This window comes from Choristoneura fumiferana, chromosome Z (genome assembly GCF_025370935.1).
Source record: "Choristoneura fumiferana chromosome Z, NRCan_CFum_1, whole genome shotgun sequence".
Taxonomy (NCBI): Eukaryota; Metazoa; Arthropoda; class Insecta; order Lepidoptera; family Tortricidae; genus Choristoneura; species Choristoneura fumiferana.
The window spans coordinates 21818274-21832024 of record NC_133472.1 but is presented as its reverse complement, the minus strand read 5'-3'; the positions used below and the strand labels follow the sequence as shown (position 1 = coordinate 21832024).

The following is a 13751-nucleotide window of genomic DNA, read 5'->3' as shown; positions in this document are numbered from 1 at the left end:
ATTTGGTGACAATAGGACCACCCCGCGAGTATACACTTTAGAATAAAAAAGAATTTTTAAAATAAATAAGAATCCTGTTTTTTCGCGTTCTCGTAATTATTTTCGGGAAATGCTCCCATACACTTCCCAAGGAACCCACTTGCCAAATTTCAGCTTTCTACGACCAGTAAAATGAAAAATCCCGTTTTACCCGTTCCCGTAGGAATTTTAGATAGTCCTCTCTCAATACTCCTCAACACTCCCCAAGTAATCTACATGCCGATTTTCAGCTTTCTTCGGAAAATAATCTCCTAATGCTTCTTCCCTACACTCCTCAAGAAACCTATATGCCAAATGTCAGCTTGCTGTTACCAGTAAAACGAAAAATCCCGTTTTTTCCCGTTCCCGTCAGAATTTCGTTAATGCTCCCTTACACTCCCCACAGAACCAAAATGCAAAATTTTAATTTTCTACGACCAGTAAAACGAAAATTCTCGTTTTTGTGCTCCCTTAAACTCCCAAAGAATCTAAATGCCAAATTGAAGTTTTCTATGACCAGTAAAACGAAAAATACCGTTTTTTCCCGTTCCCATAGGAATTTTGAAATCTCCACTCTCAATGCTCCTATACACTCCCCAAGGAATCTAAATGCCGATTTTCAGCTTTCTGCGTTCGGTAAAACGAAAAACCCCCTTTTTTTCCCTTTCCCGTGAGAATTACGAAAGAAGAAAATTCTTAAACTTATTTTATACTATTATAATCACCTACTTCTGTGCCAAATTTGCAGAGTCAAGTAATAATAGTTCACAGGATTCCGTTGAACTGAATATGTAAATCCCGTTTTGTCCTTATCCTGTGGGAATTTCCAAAAATCCTAAAAACCGTTTTTTACTATTATAATCACCTACTTCTATGCCAAATTTAAAGAGCCTAGTTATTATTACTGAGATAGGGTCACTCGAAATTGAATATAGAAATCCCGTTTTTTCCCGTTTCCGTGGGAATTTACAAAAATCCTTTCTTAGTGGGTGCCTACATTGTATAAGGTATCTATGTGCAAAATTTCAAGTCTCTAGGTCCAGTGGTTTGGGCTGTGCGTTGATATATCAACAGTCAGTCAGTCAGTTTAGAATTTTATACATATATATAGATTGACGAGTCTGCAGTGTGCAGGTAGACTCCTTCTACTTGTATAATGATGATAGCACTTCAAAAAAGTAAATCGACTGAGAAAAGGCAACTCAAGAAGCTGAACTAATAATAATGTTTAATGCATTCCTTAATTGGCAGCAATTAAAAGCAAGTATTCATTTATTTTTTTGTAATGTTTTGTATCTATTCACAAAGGCATGTGAGAATCACCAAGGAGGCGGACTGCAAGCACGATGGATACATGAAAGTGAACTGAAACTTGACAATGATGTGTTATCAATGAAAAAACATGTTTATGTTTTGTCTGAATTTAAAGGAGAATTGTATGAACAACTGAAATCTACAAATTGTCAGTATGTATACATTTTATATAGCTTACTAATAATTAGGTATTTTTTAAGTACATGACATTTCTTATTCATTGTTTTAGTCAAATATTGGATTTGTTTTAATTTTTTTACTATTAGACTCATCTTGCTTAGGTTAAAACTGTTGAAATTCCTTTTTCTCTTCTCCACTTGTTAAATCTTTATCTACATACTGAAGTATTCATAAAAGTTAATGTTGCAATAACTTTTGCATGTGTATTAATTTAACAGTAGTCCTTTATTATCTTTGTTTTTATTCTTGTTTCTGAGGGTTTTCTTTATGGTTCTAATGTCATGTCTGCATTGATTTTTTATGTTTATTTTTACAGATTAGTTGGTCCTCGATGTTTGTCATGCTGTTTTACAGAAGGAAATCCTATTCCTTCTAGGGGACATCCAATCTATACAGTGGCAATGAGAGGATTGGTTGTCACTGCAAGTGGATTACCAAAAAATAGTAAGGTAGCCAAACCTTCCTATTTAGTGTTGTTGTTGTTGTACAAAACTTCTTTTTGGCAGTAAATAAATGCTATTTAAATTTTATTTCAGGCACAAATCCAGCAAAAAATTGAATGGATGGGAGGAACATATAGCCCTGTCTTAACAGATGCGACAACTCATTTAATTTCTAATAATGTTCTTTCAGACAAATACATTGTAAGTTTTTTGTGATCTCATGCTTTTGGTTGATTTTTATCCTAATGCGTGTAAGTTGTGATAATGATTGGAGAATATTTTAACTTTTAAGATTTATATGATTCTTAAATTCTTGATTATGGCAATGGATATGCATGAATATAGGTTGAACTAACCTCAGTTCTTTTAAGGCAATGCTAAATTTCAGGTGATGTTATCCAACTTTTAAATGGTTTTTTGCTAAATGTTAAGTATAAACAATACAGCATAATATAAACTCAGACCACAGTTCCCTCTGTATTTTTTTTTCATGCTAGCCCTTTGTCATCCAAACCCTTCTTAACTGCCTCTGTTAATAATATATATTCGCATCTACTTATTTTTGTTTTATATATAGATTTTCTTGTATGCAATAATAATAATAACTGGAAGGTTATTGTTTTATACTTTCAAACTAAAATACAGTATTTTTGCCAAGCGAATAATATTTAATTTATTGAATCAGGCGTTACTTTGCGGAGGTCCATACCAATGAACTGAAACTGTTTCAGTTCATTTAATTATAATTATTAATTTGAAAAATGTAATTTCTACTTTTGCCTTCATATTTGTCATTTTTGCGCCATTTTTTATATATGACTTTGCGGTCGTCAACCTCTTGTAGAGTCGAACTATTTAATTTCTGAATCATTCTTAATTGTTTTCATAGTAAGTATCCTGTTTCTTCTTGTCTGGCAATGCAATTTTATAATTATAACTGCTGCTATGCTATCTTAAATTTAATTCTGTTTGACTAATAATAAATATACTGGCTAAAAATGTATGGACATGGAACCATCAAACTAAAACTGATTTTATTTTTATTTACAAGTGACCCTCAAGCGTTGTTGGCTTTTTAGGGTTCCGGAGCCTAAAATGGCAAAAACGGAACCCTTATAGTTTCGCCATGTCTCTCTGTTTGTCTGTCTGCCCGTCCGTCCGCGGCTTTGCTCAGGGACTATTAATGCTAGAAAGCTGTAATTTTGTACGGATGTATATGTAAACTATACCGACAAAATGGAACAATAAAAAAAAAGTTTTTTAGGGTACTTCCCATAGACGTAAATTGGGGGTGTTTTTTTTTCTCATCCATCCCTATAGTGTGGAGTATCGTTGGATAGGTCTTTAAAAACCATAGGGGTTTGCTAAGACGATTTTTCGATTCATTGATTTTTTTGCGAAATATTCAACTTTATAGTGCAAATTTTCTTTAAAATCGATCGTCCCTCCCCCCTCTAAAATCTAAACCGGTGGGTGGAAAAATTTGAAAAAATTAAGGATGGTAGTAAGTATATCAAACTTTCAAGGAAAACTATAACGGCTAAGTTTGCTTGAGAATTATTACTAGTTTTACTCTTAAATAGCAGCCTAAGGTATAAAATATACCTAAACTTGGAAGATTCCGATAAAATACGAAATCCTTAGAAAAATATTACTTAATTTTTTCGTAATGGCTACGAAACCCTATTTTGGGCGTGTCCGACACGCTCTTGGCCGGTTTTTAAATGTGATATAATTATGTGCAAAAAAAAAAATTTTTTTTTCTTTTAATGTTTTAAGTTAGAATTACTGTAATGGCAGTAACTAATAGGTACGCAAATAATAATCTCAATAAAATAAATGTTTAAGAGCATTTATACCTGCTGAGCTGGTCGCGTTGCATTTTTGTTAGTTTTTCTCGATCATTCCATAAAAATTTAATGAAAATTAAAAATGTAGTCTATTAAAACTGTTCTTAATATATAAGTTAATGTGTCTAGTCTACTGCAGCGCAATAATTATTCGTGATAGACTTTTGTTTTCTTTAAAAACCGTTAATAAACGTTTGTTCGTTTTCAGCCAAAATGAAAGTCTCCCACAAATAATTAATTAAATATGAAATACGAAAGACCTTAGCGAAAGACATGTACTCGTAAAGCCAGCTTTTATTTTTCAGAAATCTACTGAAAGGGGTATACCTGTAATGCGAGAAACGTGGGTGGAGGCTGTTTGGAAGGCGTCCCTGAAATTAGACATCAATGGTTCGTCATCTGAATTTGATAGCCATCGGCTACCGCCCTTCGCCAATCTTCAGATCACTACATCAGGTCTTTCAGTAGTCGAGAAAAAGCTTATAATGAAACTAGTCAATGCAAATGGCGGTGAATTCTCTAGGGTCTTTCAAAGCGAAACAACTGATGTCCTTGTTTTATCAAGGTGAGCAAAAACATATGTATGTTTAGACTTATGACTAACAACCCATAAAAAAATCTAAAATGATTTTTGCCCACTTCCTATTGATTTGAAATTAGGTAATTATTTGTGTTTATTATATTCTTTAAAAAAATCTGATTAACCTAAAACTTCATTAATAAATACCTACCCAGTTCTAAATGCAATAACTCGTAATCTAACATTCAAAAATGAATCTTTACTCCCCTTGGTCACACTACAACTTGAGAATAACTTTACCAATTTAATTTATCTTCCTTTCTTCAACTAGCCTTAGCGCGTTAAATTACAACCGCTAGGATTAGAGAAATTGGCGCGGGTTTTTACCCGACTGCCCAAAGGAGGGTTATGTTTTATGAGCGTATCTACCTATGTATTTTTGCAATTTTAATGAAATTCACAATGATATTTTTGGGAATTTCCATTTGGAGTTTTGGGGCATCTCAGGATTTTGGACAAAACTTTGTATGCAGATAACTGGAATTCTGGAATAACACATATGCTACTTTAAGGGGCTGGTTCACCACCCATTGATTAATGTTATTTGACGTATAAATGTGATGCCGTCTCCGCCTATTCCAACAAAACAAACAGAGACTGCATCACATTTATCTGTCAAATAAATTTAATCAATGGATGGTAAATCTCAAAATTTTCACGTGATTGGGACAAAATCCCCCAATTTCAACCGTTGTGTGTTTTTGTATGCAACATTAATGAAATTGACGATGTTATTTTTGGGACCTCGAATTTTTGTGAAATCCAGGACATACAATTCAATTACTGGCCTAATAGTTTACGCGTGTGAAGTTTTTATAATTGCGAATAAAAAAATTATAGCCAATTGTGAGTATTTTCGCTATCCTTCCAGTCCTCTGATAATGTTTAGAAATATATAATAATAGATTCTTTCTTAAATAGTTTACTAATGGTAATACCTGTTCTAAATTTTACCTTTTATCTGCAGGGATAACATAGGGAGTGAAAAATGCAAAGCAGCCGTTGAATATGGGAAAGTGTGCGTCACACCACATTGGATTAAAGATTCTGCCGCATTGGGGTTTGCGGCGCCTGTGGCCCGGTACAAGATTTGCACGGCGTCCACATCGTCACCGATTACGGAAAATAGGTTGCCAGACATGAGTAAGTATTTTTTATAGGACTTCTTTTACAGTAAACTTATCGAAGATTGACCCCTATCACAACTTTACCCCAACGCAAAACAGAAATCGCTAATTAGAGTGTCTGGATGGCGTTGTTGAAGCTACCAAATGGATGCACTGCGGTTTTGGATGAAAGCTAAATAAGTTTACAAATATTGGACTTCAAATAGCAATGGGAATTCTTAAACATTTATTTGTAAGTTGTGTTTAATATTTCACAGGTTTGAACTTTTCCCGTATCACAAAAGTTGAACGTCCGAGGAATTTTATAGATGAAACTGGGGCGACAGACAATCACGCACTTTCTGGGAGCACAAAGGTAAGTTGACACAAATAAACTGAGTGAATGAATACATAACTGCTAAAGTTTTAAGGCTGGACCTGTAACATATGTTACAGGTCCAGCCGCAGCCGCAGCAGCAGGTGTTATATATATAGTGGTATCGTAGAGGAGCGACGCGAAATTCATACGACAAAAATGCAAAGCCTACCTAGCGACACTGCGGTTTTGTTCCAATGATCTCGGACTTCATTTCATTTCATCCATTAACGGTCTTTTTTTTAGATACATCAGGAATCAAAAACGGATACTACAAGTTATCCAGATGAAATTCAGAAAGAATTTGAAAAATTTGACATGACTAACATCAAGAAGGCTGGACCTATCTTTGATGGGTTTTGTGTAAGTATTGCCATCAGTTACCTTTGACTGGAATGAAACTTGTACGATGACTCGTCTATGTATTGGAGGGACCAACCGGACGGGATGATTACAGCAAGGGCCTCGCTAACTGACGTTTAATGAGGGGGGGGGGGGGAGGGCTATATGGATGATGGGAAAATTCTGAATTGGAAGTACAGTGCAAAGCAGCCAGAATCTCTAGTAGGGGGTGGGTGTAGGCTGATTTCGCTGCCGTTTCCTGCTCCCACTTGGTAATTCTCTATTATTATAATGAACGGGTGTGTCCCATTGTAGATTTGCTACCTGCTATTTGTTAGCGCGAAAACATTTTAGCCAAATATAAGCAGTAGGTTTTGCGAGCAATTATTTGGCAGTAATTGGTGTAAATATTTGACGGCGACGACTATTTTGTTTGTTTGTTGTTGTCATTCTCATTCCTTACATGAGCGAGAAACATTAAATTCACCTGTCATTGAATATTCTAGGTAGGTACTTGACGTGTAATGTAACGAGGACTTTATTAGATTGGTGCATACGTTCGATCTAAAGGCCAGTACAGTTAAGTGCAAAAATATTGACCTAACCCTTCAAAAATATGTACTACAGACTCTTATTCCACCGTCATAAGGCAACATATTTTTGAGTGGTTCAGATACATACGTATTTTTGCACTTGACTGTACATGTGGACTGGATTCCAGCTGCCGACTGCTCATACAGTTAATCGTTGCAGTTTCATTGCAGTCGGCATAAAACTGTTCGCATGGCTGTCTTTCAAATATATGGGCCATCGGTATTTGCAGTTGGATGTAGTCCGTCTATACTGGCCCTAATTCGACATTTTACCGTTTGAGTAGACGAAGACTGTCATAGAAGTTGTATTCGTAGTACTACGGTCGCCTTTAGATAGGTATATATTGTATCGAGCGAGGTACTCAAATATTTCAAAGCAGCATTTAACAAATAACTTAACATATAATTTATGTTGTTAACTAACTAAAAAACCGGCCAAGAGCGTGTCGGACACGCCAAGCCCGAAATAGGGTTCCGTAGCCATTACGAAAAAAAAACATTACTCTTCAATAAATTAGTTATAAGGTTAATAATATCAGAACATGCAATTTTTCATTAATATAAGAGCATCGATTTTTCAATACGAACACGACATGACAGATACGAACTCTTGCAACTAATAATGGTAGGCAGTGGCTGGCATAAGAGTAGTGGGTCGTTCTAGGATGAAATCGGATCCCTGTCCATTCCCTGGATATACAATATCCGAGAATGGACAGGGATTAAGAGCGCCGCAGGGCTTATCAGACTGACAAAAGACCGAATCAGATATGCAGAGCTGACTGCCCACCTTCACTATTGGGATACACTTGAAGAGGGAAAGAGAGACTTCAATAAATTCGGTACATTTATGAAAAAAGTATTGACACGTTACCGTGTCTAGATATCTTCAGGCCGCTTGTAGACGTCCGTTGTTTTTGACCGGACAACGGACCGTTATATTTTGCCGGACTTGCGGTGTTGTATGGCTTGCAATGAATGTGTGTACATGCACCGGACACTTGTCCAACGACTTAACCATACAACACCAAAAAAACGGTCCGCTGTCCGGTGGAAACAACAGACGTCTACAAGCGGCCCAAGTCTGTATCCCACAGTATTTGTTGTGGAACAGATCTGGGTGACGGGGCTGGAGGGCGTGGCGCGGGAGCGTGCGGCGGCGTGCGTGTCCCGCGGCGGCGGCGTGCGGTACGACGCACCGCACGCGCGCGTGACGCACGCGGCCGCCGCGCCCGCGGCTGCCGCCGCCGCCGCCGCCGCGCTGCCAGCCGTGCCCGTGCTGTCGCCGCTCTGGCTGCTGCGGAGCATCGAGGCCGGACGAGTCTTGGATGAAACGGAGGTGGGTGATGGTGATGCACTCTAGGGCTCTAGCGATAGTGCAGTCACTAGCACCAATATCTGACACAGCGAAACGTGCATAAATATCTGATAGTGATACGACTCTTTCTATTTCTAGGGCCGGTAGGAAGCGTCAGATATTTTTGCACGCTCCGCTGTGGCAGATATTAATGTAGGTGACTGTACACAAACAACCGATAGGGTATTTGACGCATTAAACAGTAAATTTAAGACGCATGTCAAATAATAATTTATTGTTAACTGCCTAACTGCTCAATGAGGGCTGTCGTTTTTTGTCTCACTAGATGGCGCACTGTTGCGTGAGGTTTTTAGGTATGGTTTTCAAAGTCTGTTGTTAGGGGCGTGAAAACAAAGTTTAGATTAAAATCATATTTAATACACCTTAAAACCGTAACATAAAAATATCGAGCTTGCCACAGTGTTGCATAGTTCCCGTTTAGTTCGGAAAAAAGGGAGGACAAAGGTCTCCGAAAGACAAAAGTGTCTCAAAACACAGACATTCATTGCCCCGGCATTTGCATTCTTCGACTGCGGGCTTCTAATAGACTCTCGTTCTAATAGAAGTGTGGACCGGGGGATCCAGGAGGTTAAGATTTTCTAACAAGCTCATATAATTATGGCTACGTTGTTCTTTCTTGGAGTTCCAGTTCCAGTGTCTAGCTTCCGACTCGACTCCATCACTACATCAGCTCGATAGTCTTCAAAACTACGCGTAATTTTCAAATTTCTATCAAAACAAGTGAATGTAAATCAAGTCGATAGATTCAGTGTATTAATGCTACAAAAATTGCTAAAAGGTGCTCCGAAGCGGTAACGTTTCGTGTGCTCTGCCTGCACCAATTGGGAATACAGGCGTGATGTTTGTGTGTGTGTGTGTGTGTGTGTGTGTGTGTGTGTGTGTGTGTGTGTGTGTGTGTGTGTGTGTGTGTGTGTGTGTGTGTGTGTGTGTGTGTGTGTGTGTGTGTGTGTGTGTGTGTGTGCGTGCGTGCGCGTGTGCGTGTGCGTGTGTGTGTGTGTGTGTGTGTGTATCCTAGGACTGAAATTTTATCCCAATCCCGTAAGAATAGAATAGAATATACTCGTATGTGTTATTTCAGACTTCATGCTACTTTATATCAAATTTCATTTAATACTCGTAGCGTCCAGCCGAATAACAATCACACACACGCACTCACTGACGCAGAAACTTTCACATGCGTAATATTAGGATTAGTAGTAACTAGGATGTAAATAACCTTGAATCACTACGTATATACTACAAATGATGAATTATCGTAAACTGTTGCAGTTCCTTATAAACGCGCCGCCGGCCACTCCCGTGAAGAGCCAAGCGCGCGCCGTGGCGGACACGGCGTCCCCCATGAGCAAGCGCAACCTACAACTGTTGCGCACAGCGCCCGCCGCGCCGCCGCCGCCGCCCGGCTTCGACGCCCATGAAGACCCAATCGTCAATCACTACTTGAGCCGTAATCTAGCTAATTTACATATTCAGTTTCATGAGTGGAAGGGCCCACATGTTGGGTGCGGGAAGTTTACGTAGCGCATGTCATATAGCCCGCATAGTCAAAATACCATAAACGGGACTTATCACGCTATTATTACACAAGTAATATTTACCTCGACGTTGTGTCATGTTCGGTAGGTACGCGATATTTCCATAACATATGCCATAAGGCCTGCATTCGCATTTCACGTTCGCCTTGAGTTGAAGTTGAAACACTTCAACTGTTCTACATTGACAACACTTACATTTTCTGTTCGTATATACCAAGTTTAAGACTAAAAAAACACTGTTACTTTGTTTAAAAAATAAAGTAAAATTCAGTCAGTCAAGGACTTATCTACTCGTCTATCGAGCCTAAGGTATCGCCAATATTTGGAAGAATTATATTTTTTCTTTTACAAATATAAAATTTTACTTGCAAATGTGATGAAAAACATTGTATGTCGCACGGGCGGTACTAGAATTACGAACATCGACTCATTAAAGCCCTCAGTCTTCGACTTCGGGCTTCTAATAGACTCTTGTTCGTAATTCCTTATTTACCGCCCTTAAGACACAATGTACTATCTGAATGACTTTCCCTTATTCAGTCAGTTTATTGTTTCAGAGAATTTGCCAAACACTTCATCAATCGTAGCAAAGTCGTTAGAACCGGTGCAGGAGAAAAAAACTACCGAAGTTAACGAGCATACGGTTATAACCCAATCAGACTACACTATCGTTGACAACATATTTAAAGGTTCGCAAAAAAATACCATTTTTATAATACTTGATATTTATTTTATCATGACATGATGGATTATTTTATACGGGTGTTCATTATTTCAGATATAGTTTTCGAAGTGCAAGGGTTGGAAGAGGATGCGATCTGCGAGATCGGGGCGGAGATTCGCGAGGCGGGCGGCGTAATGGCGGCAGCGGGAGCGGGCGGCTCCCACGCCCTCGTGCCGCTTGACTTTGACACCCAGAACCTCGTTACTAAAGACGCGGAGGCAGTCACTGTGTTCTGGGTGGTAAGATGCTAGTATTACTATGTGTTCGTATTAACGGGGACATTATGAGGAGGTGGCACGATACTTTAGAAGCTATTATACAATTTTATTCATAAATGTGGTACTGGAATTACGAACATCGGCTCAAGCCCTCGGTCTGTGACTTCGGACTTCTAATAAACTCTCGTTCGTAAGTTAATTCCTTATTTACCGCCTTTAAGACAATGTACTATTACGTTTTAATGTTGTTTTGTCAGAAAGACTGCTTGTCGCAACAAGCGCTGGTCCGCATAGAGTACTACCACCGGCCGGTGAAGCTGGCGGTTGCGGGCGCAGCGCCGTTGCGCGGGGTCGTTGCCAGCCTCAGCACATACACTGGCGTCGAGCGCGCCTTCCTCGATGAAGTCGCCAAGCTGCTCGGTGCTACGTGAGTTGTTATTGAACATCCTTGTAAGTCCTCGCGTACGTTATAACGATCGAATCAATAGTAACCGTCGAATGAAGGTATAGTCGACCAATTAAGTGTTTTACCATTTTTTTGTGACATTTCCAACCAAAATTTACCGTTTTTATGGATGATCAGTTTGTCTGTAATCAAATCTTGCTAGTTCATCATCATCATCCCAGCCTATATACGTCCCACCGCAGGGCACAGGCCATCTTGCTAGTTAAATTCAATTGCGTGACAATACAATAATCTGGTAGTGACATCCTGGTATTCCAGCCAGGATCGTCTCCACAGGACGGAACTCTTAAAATAAACTATTATCACAATCATTTTCTATATTTGGTAAATGACTTGCCCACCTACTCCCCTTTAAGTTTGTCGTACTACTTAAGGAACACCCTGCATATAGCACGTAACAACCATTGTCTATTGAAACCCTAAGCTCGATGTAAATGTATAGCACACAACAACGGTTTTGCCGGCGGACGACCGCAAGCGCGCTTGCGTCGACGCACCTCATCTGTCCGGAGGCGAGCGGCGCAAAGTACGGCGGCGCGTTGAAGTGGGGCGTGCCGGCCGTGCGCGCCGCCTGGCTGCTCGCGTGCGCCGCCGCCGGTGCGCGCGTGCCCGAGCCCGAATACTCCGTCGACAACCAAATAACGCACTCCGAAGTGGATTCCACTACTGTGAACATACAATCCAATCACGATAACACAGGTTTGTATCACTTTTAAAAACTTGTAGGCCTTCATTTCTAGCCGAGAAACACTGTCTCCTATTCATCATATTATTAATACTTAAATTAATATCTAAAGCTAATTCAATGGTATTAGAGACCAACTAGTTTTTTAGGATTCTTTTTCCTTTCAGGGCAATCCTCAAAAACGGAATATAAGCCACACGATGATGTACAGGAATCGGACCTGCCTAATTCAAGTTACAATCAACCTGACCCAGTGTTGCCCCAGCCAGAAACAACAGTCGAAGCACGCAGTTCGCCCCCCAAAGCTATTGAAGAAATGCTTCCTCCTGCCATCACTCGGCCCCGGCCACCCGCCTCGGTGATGAACAATCATCCTCAGAAGAATAAAAAGCGGAGTAAAAGTAAGTTTTTAGCACGCTTCTACTTCATTAGATTGCTATAGACATTGTCGCGCTACTTGAGAACGTTACCGTGAGCTGGCCTGTAGCGTAGCCGTCTTTATTTCACAAAGCAACTCAAGACAAGATACCCTGTCTTGTAATGCGCTAAATATATAAAATCTGCTAACTACCTCTTATTTTTTTAAATATTGATCTAAACCAAAAATACCTAAAATTGCTAAAAGTGGCTCCGAAGCGGTAACGTTTCGTTTACTATGCCTACCCCATTTGGGAATACAAGCGTGATGTTTATGTGTGTGTGTGATCTAAAAAAAATTCGTTCCAGAAGCACAGTTTGAGGGTTTGTCTCCTGCAACGCGATTTATTACTATGTTTCGGATGGGCATGTTCAACAGCGATCACGAAGACAGTTCTAAAGAAAATAGCATAAAAGAAGACAGCCCTAAAGAGGAATCCGAGGGTAACTAATTATTTATAAACGAATAGATAAACTTTCGCAACTATGTGAAGGGGTTTGGATAACTTTGTATAAACATGTTTTTTTAGGCACTGCTGATATTTTTAACCGACTTCAAAAAAAGGAGGAGGTTATCAATTCGGTTGTATTTTTTTGTTTGTTACCTCAGAACTCCGTCATTTATGAATAGTTTTTTTTTAGATCGTTTAGGAATGCTTTCAATTAGGTCCCATAAGCACCAAATCAGGAGGACCTAAGGAAATTGAGGGAACTCTTCAAATATTGTAGGAACGCCCATGGTAATTTCGATATATTTAGGAGTAACTCGTTGGAGTAGGAGTAACACAGTTGCTAAGCAATTTATGCTCCTCGTAATCCATAGGGTAAAACGGGTGATGAAGCACCAGGACTCCTCAATAATGAATGTCTCTGCATCGGAAAAAGCAATTTTTCGTAAAAGGTGATGAGCAGTTGACATTAAACTATTCTTTCTTAGATCTTTTACACTAAAAAGCGTGGTTTTTTTTTTTTAACAAAAAATAGAACCGACTACTAAAAACCATGAAAATAATTTTCTACGAGTCTTAAGTCGGTGCCTCAGCACGAGCCAGCAGAAGTGAATGAAGCCCAATATAATCGTATAGTTGTAGGTGAGGTAGACGATTATAGGTCCACTCCTGCTGGCTCGTGCTGAGGCACCGACTTCAGACTCGTAGATTTTTTTTTTGGTTTTTATATACAGTCACGAGCGTTAATTTGGGATTTGGTTACTTTAACGATTAAAAATGATCGTACATTTTTAATCGTTGCTGTATCAATTTTTCTGATTCAGTAAATGATAGCCTGTCACGTTAAAGTCGCAGATACATTGAAACAAACTTTTTCTGTGTTATATTTTATTTTGAAAACTCACTTAAGAGCGTTTATTCCACGGAACAGAAAAATCAGTATTTTTTTTCTGTTCCGTGGTTTATACCTGCTGAGTTGGCAACCTTGCATTTTTTATAGTTTTTCTCGATTATTCCATTAAAATTTAATGAAAATTAAAAATGTGGTCTGATAGAACTCTTTGATAGATCCGTTAA

General features: G+C 39.0%; 1 protein-coding gene across 3 annotated transcripts in view; it reads left to right on the top strand.

The window, feature by feature from the left end:
- Positions 1-13751, top strand: part of mus101 (mutagen-sensitive 101) — a 32824-nt gene that overhangs the window by 2253 nt on the left and 16820 nt on the right. The window contains exons 2-16 of one of the 3 annotated variants that reach the window (XM_074092527.1): positions 1327-1484; positions 1829-1961; positions 2049-2156; positions 4111-4370; positions 5353-5528; positions 5770-5867; positions 6114-6230; positions 7917-8141; positions 9450-9627; positions 10273-10404; positions 10494-10678; positions 10915-11084; positions 11566-11822; positions 11976-12209; positions 12538-12669. In XM_074092527.1, coding sequence (XP_073948628.1) covers positions 1327-1484; positions 1829-1961; positions 2049-2156; positions 4111-4370; positions 5353-5528; positions 5770-5867; positions 6114-6230; positions 7917-8141; positions 9450-9627; positions 10273-10404; positions 10494-10678; positions 10915-11084; positions 11566-11822; positions 11976-12209; positions 12538-12669 — 2563 coding nt within the window. Of the gene's footprint in view, positions 1-1326; positions 1485-1828; positions 1962-2048; positions 2157-4110; positions 4371-5352; positions 5529-5769; positions 5868-6113; positions 6231-7916; positions 8142-9449; positions 9628-10272; positions 10405-10493; positions 10679-10914; positions 11085-11565; positions 11823-11975; positions 12210-12534; positions 12670-13751 lie in introns of all 3 variants that reach the window. The other 2 variants (XM_074092517.1, XM_074092537.1) reach the window with 2 other exon arrangements.